This window comes from Dipodomys merriami, unplaced genomic scaffold, assembly GCF_024711535.1.
Source record: "Dipodomys merriami isolate MVZ:Mamm:240054 unplaced genomic scaffold, mDipMer1.0.p SCAF_2330, whole genome shotgun sequence".
NCBI lineage: Eukaryota > Metazoa > Chordata > Mammalia > Rodentia > Heteromyidae > Dipodomys > Dipodomys merriami.
In genome coordinates, this window is record NW_027203750.1 from 9949 (window position 1) to 25851 (window position 15903).

General features: G+C 45.9%; 1 protein-coding gene across 1 annotated transcript; it reads right to left on the minus strand.

Annotated features, from left to right (window-relative positions):
* Nucleotides 1-2142: 2142 nt before the first annotated feature.
* Nucleotides 2143-9540, minus strand: LOC138835364 (collagen alpha-1(III) chain-like). The gene is made up of 2 exons (XM_070033959.1): nucleotides 9000-9540; nucleotides 2143-8125 (listed from the first exon to the last, which is right to left on the minus strand). Exons 1-2 carry the CDS (start codon nucleotides 9448-9450, stop codon nucleotides 7824-7826), a joined length of 753 nt encoding a protein of 250 aa, XP_069890060.1. The 5' UTR covers nucleotides 9451-9540; the 3' UTR covers nucleotides 2143-7823.
* Between the last annotated feature and the right edge of the window lie 6363 nt (nucleotides 9541-15903).

Sequence of the window (15903 nt, forward strand, 5' to 3'; positions counted from 1 at the left end):
TGAGCTCACTCTGAAAAGGAACCACAACTGGACTGCAGGTCATCTCTCTGCCATTGAGTCTGGGTTTCAGATGGCTCATCCGTGCAAGAATTTTATGTTAGATGAACTCTAGGTATTTCACAGACCCAAAATTCCGTGATTTTAGGAGTGTTTTTGAGCATGCATAACAAGCATGGTGGCGAACCCTGGTCAGGATCTGTACCACCAAGTAACGATCTACCAAATGAAACCTACAAATCCATCCTCGGCGCATCTGAACTAGGGATTTCTTCTTTCTGTTCAATGTCCAAATTACTTTTAAAATAGCTTCTGAGGCTTAAAGATTAACCTTTCCCTCAATTAGACCTAAAATTGTGAGGAATTCTGGAGGATAAATGTCTTAAAACTATCTTTTGCCCTTCTTTCACTCTTCTTTGTTCTGTTGTATTTGAGATCCTCGTACATAGAACCACAAATAAAACCCAGGTCTAGTTTGTGGCTTGCCTATCCTCCATGCTGCAACCTCATGTATGAAACTGAGACCTCTTCAGAGAGCGGTGTCACCCACCCTCATATATTTTCATTTTTCACTGGGTGCTGTTCATTGCTTTTTTGTTGTTCCGTCTTCATATTAGCCTCTAGCAAACACTAGTCCACATCTGTCGAAAACATGGGCTCAGTGTCTTTCTCAGTAGTTCTTACTGTTAAAAGAGCAATGGTCTAGGCCGAGGAGGTGGCTCAGTGGTAGAGTGCCTGCCTAGCATGCATGAAGCCCTGGGTTTGATTTCTCAGTACCACATACACAGAAAAGGCCAAAAATGGCTCTGTGTCTCAAGTAGCAGAGAGCGGCTCAGGGACAGAGCCCAGGCCCTGAGATCAAGGCCTAGGACTGGCAAAAAAAAAAAAAAAAAAAAGGAACAGGCTCAGGATCTTTGTGATTCTTTCCTCAGCAATGCTATTTGGGGCCAGATACACCTTTTAGTGAGGAGCAGCACCATAAATTAAACTACAGTGACTAAGGGATGGGCCTCGCTCTGTGTGCCCGGCTGGGCTTTATTTCTTACAACCCGTTGACAGACTTCATCCAGGATTTACTGATTTGCTTATTATCTGGCTCACTCCACGAAAAAGAAGGCAGTTATTTTTGTGTTGTGTTTACAAGTTTCACACCAGCACCTACTCGACCTGCCTAACACACAAAGGATGCTTTATAAATATTTGCTGAAAGAAACATCAACTCTCCCCGCTATAATCCTAGCTACTCAGGAGTCAGAGGTCTGAAGATCACAGTTCAAAGCCAGCCCAGGCAGGGAAGTCCATGAGACTTTTATTTTTGCCAGTCCTGGGACTTGAACTCAGGGTCTGGACACTGTCCCTGAACTTCTTTGGCACAAGGCTAGCGCTCTACCACTTAAGCCACAGAACCACTTCCAGCTTTTCTGTGTGTGGTACTGAGGAGGTGAACCAGGGCTTCATGCATGCTGGGCGAGCACTGTACCACTAAGCCACATTCCCAGCCCCTCCATGAAACTCTGATCTCCAAGGAACCACCAGAAAACCTGAAGTGGTGCTGTGGCTCAAGTGGTAAAAAATGCTCACCTTGAGCTGAAGAGCTCAGAGACAGTGCCCCAGGTCCTGAGTTCAAGCCCCAAGACTAACCACCACAACAACAACCAAAGAAATAGGAACTCAGCTGGATGCTGGTGGCTCATGCTTATCATCCTAGTTATTCAGAAATCTAAGAACTGAGGATGGCAGTTCAAAGCTAGCCTCAGGCAGGAGAGTCCAGGAGTCCTTTTTTTTAAAAATCAATTGTGAAGCTTCTAAACTCTGGGCCTCCCACACTGTCTTGATCTTTTTTGCCTAAGGCTAGAGCTCTACCATTCTGGTTTTCTGGTGGTTCACTGGAGGTAAGAGTCTCCCAGACTTTCCTGCCTGGGCTAGTTTCAAACTTTGATCCTCAGATCTTAACCTCCTGAGTATTACAGGTGTGAGCCACTAGCACCTTGTGGAAGATAGCTAGCCTTGAGCAAATGAGCTCAGGGATAGGGGGACAGGAGAGAGGGGAGGGGTCAGGGAGATGAGGGGAGGGAGAGATGAGGGGAGGGGAGGGAGGAAGAGAATGAGAGAGAATGAGAGAGAGAGAGAGAGAGAGAGAGAGAGAGAGACAGAGAGACAGAGAGACAGAGAGAGAGAGAGCCCATGCAAGAGAGAGAAGAAAAGAAGAAACATGATCTTGCCCCTGTACTCAGTTTCAGTAGAAGGCTTAAAAAAGATCTTCTGGCCAGGTACTGGTGGCTCATGCCTATAATCCTAGCTACCCATGAGGCTAAGGCCTGAGAATAATGGTTCAAAGCCAGCCAGGACAGGGAAGTCTGTGAGACCCATCTCCAATTAACTACCAAAAACCATGAAGTAGAGCTGTGCTCAAGTGGTGGCGTGCCAGCTGTGGCCAAAGACTAAGGGACAGTGCTCAAGCTCCAGTACCAGCATACACAAAAGAACAAAGGAAAGAAAGGGAAGAGAGGGGGAGAGAGGAAGGAAGGGAAGGAGGGAGGGAGGGAAGAGAGAGGGAGGGGAAAGAGGAAAGAGAGGAGAAAGACAGAGACAAGACAGGACAGGACACCTGGGCTCTGGTAGTTCATGCCTGCAATCCTAGCTACAAAGCAGGCTGAGATCTGAGGATCATAGTTCAAAGTCAGCCCAGGCAGGAAAGTCTGTGAGGCTCAGGTGTTACAGCACCAGCCTTGAGCAAGAAAAGCTCAAAGATAGTACCCAGCACCAATACAAAAACAAAGGCCAGTATGTTTCAATTAAAATAGTTTCCTGGGAGTGTAGTTCAACAGTACAACACCTGCCTGTCTAGTACACTAGAGACCTTCTTTCTTGATCCCTAGTCCTGCCAGGAAAAAAAAAAAATACATGTTTCCTCACTCAGTCCACTACATCTAGTCATCATGAAATGAATACCCTAATCAGGGCTAACTTATTATTTCCTGTAGTTGAGGCCTCTTAAACCTTTGATTGAAGAACCTCCTTCAGAATTGATTAAAATGTTAAACCACAAACACACTGCCAGCAGATTGTGTATAAGTATACGAACTCAAAAATCTACCACCCATCCTTTGGCACCATGTTTAGGAACTGTTGATTGTATTTTTAAGTTCCTCCTAACCTTTAGTCTTTTGGGGGGGGGGAAGGGAGGAGCCAGGTTGGGGCTTGAACTCAAGAGCCTGGGCACTGTCCCTGAGCAGCTTTTGCTCTCTACCACTTGAGCCACAACACTACTTCTGGCTTTTTCTGTGTATGTGGAACTGAGGAGTGGAACCTAGAACTTCATGCACACTAGGCAAGCACTCTACCACTTAGCCACATTCAGTACTTATTTTAATGTGTAAATTCATGGCTTGTGCTCCCAGTAAGGAGTTAATCCAAGGAAACACCAAGTATAACATTCAAGACTCAGCATATTATACCCAGGTGATCATGCGGGTTAGGTAAGGGACTTTAAACCACATAAAACCACAATCAGAGCCCAACACCAACCAGTGACTCACAAATATAACCCTTAGTTACTCAAGAAGCTGCCGGCTGAGAATCAAGGTTACAAGCTAACCAGACACACCAGCAGAAAAGTTCAAGAGACTTTTATCTCCAATTCACCAGCTCCACAGATAGAAAGCCAGCCATGAACAAAAAAGCCTAGTAAGATTCAAGGCCCAGACTTCAAGCCACAGTACTAACCAAAAAAGAAGAAAGAACTAGAAAGAGACACAGCAAAGCTAAAGATTAGGTTCTCAAAGGCAAGAAGCTCATTAAAAGATACAAGAAAGCAATCAATTAATTTTCATTATCCTGCTACCATAAGAACTACATAAATGATTCTACATGAACATTTCCAGTTCCCTCGGATCAGACCACTGAAAAATCTCCCTTATCAAGTAAGGCACTAGTTTCTGAGAAGACTACTTGGTTAGGGGAAAGTGCTAAATCTCTGAAGAAGAGACCAATTAACTTTTCTCTTTGGAGTCAACAAAACTTAGCCAACCTAACCACTAAAATATTAAGCAATTACATGCTAGATTAAATAGAATACAAGCTGGGCAACAAGCTAGGTGGCTCACGCCTATAATCCTAGCTCCTCAGAAGAATGAGATTTGAGGATCACAGTTTGAAGCCAGCCTAAGCAGAGAAGTCTATGCAACTCTTATCACCAATTAACCACCCCAAAATCAGAAGTAGAGCTGTGGCTCAAAGTGGTAGAGCACTAGCTTTGAGCACAAAAGCTCAGGGATAGCACCCAAGCCCCATGAACAAAAAATAAACAAACAATTGTGGCTCTGAGCTACTTTTTTCTTTTTCTGGTCGGTCTTGGGGCTTGAATTCTGGGCATGGGCGCTGTCCCTCAGCTCTTTAGCTCTAGCCAGCGCTCTACCACTTGTTCCACAGTTCCAGTTTTCTGGTGGTACACTGAAGGTAAGAGTCTCAGGGACTATCATGCCAGGACTGTCTTTGAATCGACATCCACAAATCTCAGCCTCCAGAGTAGCTAGGATTACAGACATGAACCACCAGCACCCTGCTCTGAACTACTTATTAACTGCCAATCTTCTGACAGGACAGTTATGAGCCTAACTAATATTATCTACTTCTATATAAAGCACATAGTAGGTACTTAATGATGCCAATGATTTAATTCAGTGTCACTAATCCACTGTCTTAACCACCCGAATACTTCAGTCTCCTCTGAAAAAATCCCTACTATATGACACAAATACATTGTGAATATATTTAGAAACTTATAAATATGCAATAAGCTACAATGTTACAAGTTCTTAATCTCATGGCTGATAGTGGGTTATTTCAAATTTTTACGTTTTTTTGCTATAATATTCAAGCTTTATATATAATTTTATGCAATTGTATGTGTGCCCATACTGGGACTTGAACTCAAGGCCCAGGCAATTATCCCTAACCTTCTTTTGCTTGAGGTCAGGACTCTTTATTACTTGAGTCGAAGCTCTACTTCTAGCCTCTGCCCCCCTTTTCTAAAATAGTTTATTGGAGATAAGAGTTGCACGGACTTTCTACCCCAGCTGGCTTTGAATCACTATCCTCAGATCTTGGCCTCTTGAGTAGCTAGGATTACAGGCGTGAGCCACTACCACCTGGCAATTTTATGTTATTATTTTTTAAACCACAGTTAAACAATGTAAAGGATCATTAACCGCACACTCACAGATTTCTGGACTGATGATTACAAACACTTTATTTAGGGCACAGAAACATTGAAGTCCTTAGATATATCTCCAAGCCAGGTGCTGGTGGCTCACGCCTGTAATCTTAGCTATTTAGGAGGCTGAGATCTGAGGATCACAGTTCAAAGCCAACCTGAGCAGAAAAGTCTCTGAGACTCTTATCTCCAATTAACCACCAGAAAACAGTAAGTGGTGCTGTGGCTCAATGTGGTAGAGCGCTAGCCTTTAACACAGGGGCAGCACCCAGTCCCACAGTTCAAAGCCCCATGATCAACCAAAAAAAAAAAAAATCTCCAAATGATAAGAGGCTAAGGAGTTTAATGGTAGAAGCCTTGCTAGCATGAGACCATGTGTCCAATCTCCCAGCTCCCAGCACCAGGAAAAAAAAAAAGTATGTTGCCTTTCCTGAAGAAATCCTCTATATTCAAGGCTGAAGTAAAAATATTTTTAGCATGCCAATATAAAAACATCAGCCCTTCAGGGCTGGGAAGGTGGCTCAGTGGTAGAGCGCTTGCCTTGCATGCCTGAGGCCCTGGGTTCTATTCCTCAGCACCACATAAGCAAAAAGAAAAAAGCCGGGAGTGGCACTGTGGCTCAAGTGGTAGAGCGCTAGCCTTGAGCTGAAGAGCTGAGGGACAGCACCTAGGCCCAGAGTTCAGGCCCCACGACCGGACCCCCAAAAAAAAAAAAAAAAAGAATCCTTGAGGATTCTACAAATCCAAATGTTCAGCCAGGTGGTGATCAAGAGTTAAAAAGAGAGGAAGAGATCTGTCCCACAGGTGAAAACTGGCTTCCTTTAAAATAAAATAAAACAAAACAAAACACAGGCTGGGAAGTTGGCTCAGTGGTAGAGCGCTTGCCTACCATGCATGAAGCCCTGGGTTCAACTCCTCGGTTCCACATACACAGGAAAAGCCAGAAGTGGCGCTGTGGCTCCAGTGGTAGACTCTTTTCTCCTATAACCATGCCAGGCTGGCATGTTAGCTACTCTGGAGGCTGAGATCTGAGGATTCTGGTTAAAAGCTAATCAGGGCATGAAAAAGTCTGTAGGACTCTTACCTCCAATTAACCACCAAAAAGCCTGAAGGTGAGCCTTGACTCAAGTGGCAGAGTGCTAGCCTTGAGCACAAAAGTTCAGGGACAGCACCAAGGCCCTGAATTCAAACCACAAGAATGACACCAAAAAAATTTTAAAGCCAGCCTGGAGGCAGAGCTCAAATGTTGGAGCTCCAGCAGTGAGCAAGGAAATTGAGAGGCTGTGAGTTCAAGCCCCCATTAGAGAAGAAATGATATCCAACTTCTACCTGGTATTATTCACCATTTCTATCTTTTTTTTTTTTTTTTGGGGGGGGGTCTGGTCGTGGGGCCTGAACTCTGGGCCTGGCTGCTGTCCCTCAGCTCTTCAGCTCAAGGCTAGCGCTCTACCACTTGAGCCACAGCACCACTTTGGCTTTTTTCTTTTTGCTTATGTGGTGCTGAGGAATCGAACCCAGGGCCTCAGGCATGCAAGGCAAGTGCTCTACCACTGAGCCACCTTCCCAGCCCACCATTTCTATCTTTTCAAGTTGCTGTACATTACCACTGTAGGGCCTAGGACCTAACCTAGGAATCTTTTCTTTTTTTCTTTGCCAGTTCTGGGCTTGAACTCAGGGCCTGAGCACTGTCCCTGAGCTTCTTTTTGCTCAAGACTTAGCACTCTACCATTTGAGCCAAAGCACCACTTCCGGCTTTTTCTGTTTTATGTGGTGCTGAAGAATTGAACACAGGACTTCATGTATTCTAGGCAAGCACTCTACTACTAAACCACATTCCCAGCCAGATTTTTTTTCTTAAACAGTCAGGCCAATAAACTATTTGATATTTTTTAATTACCTAAGAAAAATGAAAATCAATTATACTGAATCAAAACTGATTAGTGTCCTCAGTTCTTCACAGTTGAGTCAAGTTTGGTAGACAACTAATTCAACATTTCTCAACTTTTGAAAATTTTTTTTTTACTTAAAACATAGCCATATCGCCCATCATCCTAGCTCCTCACGTGGCTGAGATCTGAGGATCATGGTTTGAAGCAGCCTGCTCAGAAAAGTCTGTGAGAAGAGTCTTATCTCCAATAAATACCAAAAGTCAGAAATGGAGCTGTGGCTTAGGGGTAGAATACAAGCCTTGAGCCCCCCCCAAAAAAAGCAGCAGCTCAGGGGTGTGCGTACACATGCACACGTGCACACACGTACACGCACACACACAAAGGGGGGCATATCAAAATAAATACACATGATCTACGATAGAGATACAAGAACCAGAGCGTTAAGTAAGTAGGTTACCTAACGTCTCCAAAGAAAAAGATGTGTGAAGAATACTTACAGGGCGTACATGTTGGAATCTAAATAGGTATCTGAGGTGTTTTTCAAATTGCATATATTTTAAGTGAAAAGAAAAAAGTTATTCCCAAGGAAGACTAGAATTAGAAGACAGTCACTTCGGGTGTCTGCACCAGTCACTGTGTAAGCTACAATCACTTCTCATTTCTCCTTTAAATATACTTGACCTCTTCAAACAATCTGCGTTTCTCTTTAGGAAGTGAGCCCGCTAAAACTCAGAAGCCACACACGTGTAGGACCCAGGACAAATCATTCCCAGGCTGCTGGGAGCATGGCTGTCTTCAGGCTGAAATGAGCCGACCTCTCCTTTTCCATCCACAAAATGGGGTAAACGGGGGACCCGGGGACCCGGGCCGTTTCCCCCCAAAGGCTCTCCTGACGCAGCGTCCTCGCCAAGGTCCCTTGGAGCCCAAGGAGGGGGTACTGGGTGCTGGGCCCGGAGGCCTCCACGGAGAGACGCAGCCCTGATTCGCTGGCCGTCGTCGGGGTGTTTTTTTTTCTGCTGACCCACTAAGGAAATTCAGAACATTCGGGAGTAACTGTCAGAAAACCAACCAACCAACCATTCAACCATCCATCCATCCAACCATCCATCCCTCCTGCGGACTTCAGGCTCGCGAGCCTCGGCTGCCCGGATTCTAGTGATGGGGCTCCCACCGAGAAGAGGGAAAGTCGTTAGGTACCACAGCCCCCTTCCCCTCTCCCCCTCCTTCCTCCTCCTCCCCCTCTTCTTCCTCCCCCCCCTTCCCCCTCCGCTAGAGGCAGCCCGCATCGCATTGTCCCGCGCTCCGCGGGAGCTCCAGCCGCTGGCGCCTGGAACCCCGCTTCTCCCGGCCGGAGCTCGCCTCCCCGGCCCCGGGAGCGCGGCTTCCCACGCCGGGCCGGGCGCAGAGCCGGGGGGGGGGGGGGGGAGGGGGAAACATCAACACAACAACATCAACAACACAACAACAGGACAACACAACAACCACCACAACACAAAAGCCGTGCAAGTTTCCAGCCCCGCGCCCTCCCCACCGACCCCCCCCCCCCGGGGCCGGACTGGGCCGGGCGCGGCGGGAAGACGTGGCGCCAGACTTTCCCCGAGGCCCCGGGAGCCCCCCCCCCCGTCCGGAGTTGGCGGCTGGGCGCCGCCGCCTCGCTGGGGAGGGACGAGCTCCCGGCGGCCCTGGCCCGGCCCCGAGGAAGCTCGCGGCGCCTCCCGCCCGCCCGCCAGGCTCCCTGGCGGCCCTGACAAAAGCAAGCTCGACCCCTGACCGCAAGCGGGCGCCCCGCCAGACGTACCGGCGGTACGGGGAGCGCCGCCCGGACTCGCCGGCGGCCCCGGCCCCGGCCCCCTCCCTCACGACACCGTCCTGACCTCCAGCCCGGCCCCGCCGCTCACCTCGATCTCGAAGTCCGGCAGGCAGCAGGCGGTGCAGAAGAGCGAGCAGAAGTGCGCGATGGCCGGCACCTCCCACCAGGAGCGGAGCTCGCCCAGCCCCGTGGCGCCGCGCTCCTCCGGGCACATTGCCGCGCCAGCCCACGCCCGCTCGCTCGCTCGCTCGGCGGCCGGGCGGGCGCCGCGGCTGGGCCGGTCGAGCCCGCGCGCCGCCGGCTCCGGCTCCTGCCCCGCGGCGGCGCCTCAGCGCCTCGCGCCGGCTCCCGCCGCGGCGCCCGCGGCTCCGTGCGACCTGTGGCTGAGGTGCGCGGCTCGGCTGGCCGGGGGGTGCGGGCGGCGGCGACGGCGGCGGGGCCGAGTCTTCGAGGCAGCCGCGGCTTGGGCTGTCGGCAGGGTCCGCGCTCGCCCTGTCCCGCGGCGGCGCTGCGGCCGCCCCTGGTCCCCCGCACAACATAATCCACTCAGCGCCCGGGAAAACAGATGGGGGTCGGGGCCGCCACGCGGAGGGGCGAGGTCTGCGCGCCACAACAACAACCCCACCAACCCCAGGCGCAGCCGACGCTGCGCCTGCGCGGCGCGTGCGAGAGAGCGAGCAGGGGCGGAGGGGAGGAAGGGGCAGGGCCTGAGCAGGTCCCCATTCCCCCTCCCTCCCCGGCGGCGACCCCGAGGGTCGTCCGGGTGCGCCGGCTCTCGCCAGGCCCCGCGGGGTCTCCCAGCTCCTCCCTTGGCCCCCGGCCGCGCACGTGTGGGAGGGAGCGCTCCCAGGCCCGCGCCGGCCCCTGGACGGCGGGGTCCTGCCGAAAACAGCAAGGAGTCAGACCCGGCCCCGACGCCTGGGGTCGGGGGCCGCAGCGCCCACTGGGCCTGACCGCTGCCCGGCCCCGGCCTCTGCTTGGGCGCGCTCGCACCGCCCTCCTGCGGGGAAGGCCGGCCCGGCCCGACCCCCCTGGGCCCCGCGAGCCTCTGTGACCAGCGCTGGGAGGGTGGGATTTGAACTCAGGACCTCGTGCTTCCCGGGTGGGGCTCTAGATGCACGCACGCTCACGCGCACCCTCAGGCCCCCCACAGGGTCCTCCATGTGCGCCCCAGCGTGCGAAGGCAATCCTCCTACAAGCGTCCCCTTCCCGCCTACCTCGGATGGTCCCTCAGTGGTAACAGCCACACCACCAACACACGCGTGCGCACACCACGCACAGATCTGCATCTGCACATGTGCACAGTGGTAACAGCCACACCACCAACACACAAATGCGCACACCATGCACAGATCTGCGTCTACACATGTGCACAGTGGTAACAGCCACACCGCCAACACGCGTGTGCACACCTCGCACAGATCTGTGTCAGCACATGGCACAGTGGTAACAGCCACACCACAAACACACGCATGCGCACACCACGCACAGATCTGGGTCTGCACATGTGCACAGTGGTAACAGCCACAGCCACACCACCAACACACACGTGCACACACCACACACAGATCTGTGTCAGCACATGTGCACAGTGGTAACAGCCACACCACCCACACACGCGTGCACACAACAGGCACAGATCTGTGTCAGCACATGGCACAGTGGTAACAGCCACACCACCAACATACGCGTGCGCACACCACGCACAGATCTGGAGTTCACAACTAGATCTTTTAGTGTAGAGAGGATGATTAACTAGGTCGTGAGCTGGAGTGTCTTTGATCTTCCATGCTTCTGCGGGGCAAGAGTGTCAAAAAAGGAATTTTGATGAGACTGTATAAGATGGAGAGAAATGAACTTTAAAATTCCCACAGATACTTAAAGTAATTCTTATGAGAAGTTAGAATTGAAGAGATGTAGGTATTAATGCCTACTGTCAGGAACCATCCCTGCTTAGGTGAAAGGCAAAGGAATATATAAAACACAATTATAGTCTCCAAATCTAGAAAATATTCCAGTTCCTCACCTAATGGTTGAGAAGCAAAGCAGCACAATATATAAATTATTTCAAGAAAATTAAAGAACACAAAGCAGCTATTCCCCTATGGTCAAACAAAACAATATTTGAAACAACCCCAAGAATACTAAAGGCAAATTTTAAGTGTTCAGCTTAAAACTTTCACAGTACTTAGTTGAATAATTTGAGTAAATATTTCTTCTGATATAAAAAGAAAAACTGAAACACAGAAAAACATTTTCCATTGCTAAATATCAGTATTATTTTTAATTAATACATTAGGGAGAAATCATGTATCATAAATTAATTCCTATTTTGATCATTGAAAATCTGTAACAGAATGGGAGAAAATATCTTCATCTTTATATTACGGAATCTTTGGATCTCATTTATGTTTTTGTCTTTTTTTTCTTTGACACATTTTAGATGTCCAAGAAATGGAGGAGGTGATTAAGACCTGCCAGGAAGGTCCAGATGAATGTCTGTGTGAAGTAGCAGTCACAAAAAGTAACCCAGTGGAAGAAAGAGTGAGATTGATAACATGTTTATCACAGCATTATTACCATAGTTAAGATGTAGAACCAATCCAGATGCCTCTCAGTAGATGAATGGATCAAGAAAATGTGATACACACACACACACACACACACACACACACACAAAGACACACACAATGGAATTCTATGCCTCCATCAGGAAGGACATTGCCCCATTTGTTAGGAAAGGGAAAGACTTGGAAAAAATTATATTAAGTGAAGTAAGCCAGGCCCAAAGAAACATAAATCCCATGGTTTCCCTTATTTGCAATAAAAAAGTATGTCTAGGACAACCAGAAAAAGTCAAAAGCTATGTACATATGACCATATAAGATGATGTTAAGGGAAATGAACCCCAAGACAGGGACACAAAAGGTCTTTTCTTTCTTGCTATTGTTTTTAATGTATTTAAAGTGTACTGTGTGTTTGTTTTTTGTTTGTTTGTTTCTTTGGTATGTTCCTCCCTCATGGTATAATCCCTGTTTTTACTGTATTTGATTCCAGTGACCTGCATCTTGTATATACACTTTTCTGATCTGGGGAGGAGAAGGGAAAAAATTCTTAAATAAGGATACAGGTTGACCCATTGTAACAATGAGATGTACAAGACACTATGTTGAAAATGAACTTTACAACTTCACCCAGCGGGGAGCCATGGGGGTCGGGGGAGTAATTGTGGAGGTGGGAAGGAAGGGATGATAGAGGAAAAACAAAGTAGGAGTCAACACTGCTTGATAGGAAATGTACTCATTACCTTACTCATGTAACTGTAACCCCTCTGTAGTATTTTTATAATAAAAAATGTATTTAAAGAAAACTACCCTAATAGACTTCAAGACTAGTATAAGAGACATTCCTTCTAAATTGTTTTTCTCCCAATTAGATCATAAGATGTCTTTTTAGCACCGAGTCCCTTCTAAACTGTCATTTCACTCCAACTTTGGATAAGAACTACTGGGACATCACATTCAGGCAACGAAAAAGGCCTCTAGGGACAAAGCTTATTCCAGTGATGAAGAACCATTCAGATTCTAATAGTATGAAAGTAAGCATTGAGACAGGGGATGTTGTCAGATTCCAAATGGAGTCATTTCTGTCATACATTTCAAAAGTAATTAAGCCAAGAGATTGTAAAGAAATGGTTGATAAGCATGGTTTTCTGAAGCTAAAGCTTGTCGACCTTTCAACTAGCCAAAAATCAGAACTTTAGCTTTTTCTATCACCCACTATTTTGATGAGTATCAGAAACCCAGATACCCCCACCTAGGTATGGATACACTCAGCTTCTTACGGACAGGATGGTGGTCCTACCTCTGTTAATATGCCTAAAGATTGCATAAGGCATAAGGACAGAAATGGAAAATACAAATTTTCCCATGTGATTTATAAAATTCTGTCACTTCAGGCAATTTGAAGGCAAGTTTTACGTTCTAGAATTAGGAAGTATGTCCATGAGAAGGCTTTGATTTTGAAAACTGGAAAAGAAGCCATAAAGAACATTTTCCACCTGTTTTCTTCAGGCACAATTTTCTTGCATAGTCAATATATCAGACTGGTATACTTTCAACTTCTTTACAGTAAAAATAAGAAACCTTACATCTTTTCAGACAGAGGATGAGGAGGACTGCAACCCACAACTTCATCTTGGGAGTAACAGAGATTAGAAGAGTAATTGTCCATGAAAAGTTTGTTGTTGTTGTTTAGTTTTGGGTCTTAAACTCAGTGCCTAGACACTGTCCCTGAGCCTATTTGTCCAAGGCTAGCACCCATGAGCATATTTTATTGCTAGTGTCAGGGCCCTGATTCAGTACTAACAAAATTCTGAGTTACAAAATGAGGACACCTGAATACAAGTACCTGAGAATCTTGATTCAGTAATTCTCCTGTTGAGTCTGAGACTGCAGAAGTGGCTCTTATTGATTGGGAGCAATTCCTACATTTCCTTCACTCCCAGAGACTTGCCCTCTCATCATTTGGAGGCTGCTGGACAAGGACTGATTTGCAAGATACTTGAGTCAGGCAAGTTCTATGCCTGCTGTGTGAGCAGAAGGTACAAATTCAGCTAAGACATGAGGTGGAGCCAGAGGGTTTGCTTGGGATTATGTGCAGAAAGTACACAACTAAGGGCAGAAATAAAGAAGGGACAGGAAGTTTATGTACTAGAGGCCCCTCCTGAGGCACTGGATTTAGCCTCTTGGCAAAGACATGAAGGAGCTATGCAAGCCTGTTTGTTCAATCACTGGAAAAGAGGTTCTACACCTAGTGAGGTAGAATGCCTGAGTTGTGATAGTGGACAGTGTGAGAGATGTGGAGTCCCTTACAGTGCTGAGCAGAAATACTTCTGACAGGTAATGTTGGACTCCTGCATAAGAGAGGTGATTCTGAAGACAGCCTTGTGCACTATGTGTTCAATTGAGCAATACAAGTGTGATGGCCACCAACAGCTAGTCCTGTAGGTCATGACCAGGTGAAGGTGCAGGTAAATATGTTTGATAGAGTCAGGGATGAAAGGACTATGACATGGTATAGTACACTGGTGTGGTATAATACAGGAACTATGTGAATGACAAATGCAAATAGGATCCAGGACAACTTCCATTTGAATGGAGACAAAGTCAATTAATAAAACATAGCAACAACAGGACAAATCATGTCCCCTACTAAGGAGGATTGAATCTGTGTTGAGGTCCAAAGCCAAACCCTATGACTAAGTTTCCTACAGAGACCAATTTGTGCTGTTCAGATGAAAAGCTGCTCAGATGAAAAGCCCTTTGATAAATATCATGAAGAAAAGAAACAATGTTTTCCTTTCTAACATTTTATTATTCAACATAAATATATAAGGAATGTAAACTTAAACATTACAAATAAAATTTTATGCCATCCTTATTTACTCATAGTGAATTTACAGTTTCTTATGCTGAACTCTTTTTGACTAGCACTTATGTAAATTTTCTATTTCTCATGAGAATGTAAAAAGTCAGTAACTTAATATTGATTTGATATAATTGAAAACTACAGTCACTTTCATGAAATGAAAGATCACAAATAATCTTACTAATGTATGACTTGTACCAGGAAATTTGGCTTCTCTAAACGTTGAGAATTTTTAGTGGTATTTCATGACTGTGACAACAATTAGTGAATTTCCTATTTTTAAAATGTGCATTTTATTATACTTTCGACTAAGAATCTGTTGAACACATTTCTAAAACACATAACTCTCCAAAAATGAGTTTATGGAAGCATGGATATAATTTTCAAAATATTTAATCCTTAGCTAGGTCAATTTTACACAGAAAATTATATATTTTGAAGGAATATTAGACAATATTTTCATATTAAATAAACATTTTGAAATGGTTACCACCATAAAGCTAACACACTTAACAAAGTACATACTTATATGCATGTGACCAGAACTCAGAAAATTCAAGAATGTATTTTTATTGTAAAAATACTGTACAGAGGTGTTATAGTTACATGAGCAAGGTAATGAGTACATTTCCTATCAAGCATTGTTACCTCCTCCTTTGTTTTTCTCCTACCATCCCTTCCCTCCCACCTCCACAACTACCTCCACCCCCAACCCCCGACCCCCTTCCCTGCTAAAATTGTAAAGTTCATTTTCAACATAGTGTCTTGTACATCTCATTGTTACAATGGGTCAACCTGTATCCCTATTTAATCATTTTGTTTTTTCCCTTCCCCTCCCCAAATTAGAGAAGTGTATATACAAGATGTAAATACAGTGCAAATATAAATACAGTGAAAACAGAGGTTATACCATGGGGGAGCAACATACAAAGAAACAAAAAAATCACATGGTACATTATAAATATGTTAGAAACAATAGCAAGAAAGGAAAAAACACTTGTGTCCCTGTCTTGGGGTTCATTTCGCTTAGTATCATCTTATATGGTCATATGTACATAGCTTTTGACCTTTTCAAGAATGTATTTTTGATGCCTTACTAAACAAATCAGTTGTGGAAAAGGAAATAAAAACAAATTATAAATCCTTGACAGTAGGTTAGACCATGCAGAAGATCGAATTTCAGGGATTGAAGATAGCCTAGATATTATAGAGAAAGAACATACAACTATCCAAGATATGATAGATCTATTCAACATTTGGAAGACATCATCAGAAGGCCTAATCTGAGGATAATTGGTGTAGGTGAGCATCTAGAGACAGAAGTTAATAGTCTAGGAAATTTATTTAACAGGATCCTAGCAGAGAACTTCCCAAACATGCAAAAAGATAAGCCAATGCAGATACAAGAAGCTTTTAGAACACCAAATAGACCAGAAAAGGACATCCTACCATAACATTAGAATCAACACAGGATCAATTCAGTTAAAAAAGATTCTTAAAGCTGTCAAGGAGAAAACATTAATGACCTATAAAGGGAAACCAATTAGAATAACCTCAGATTT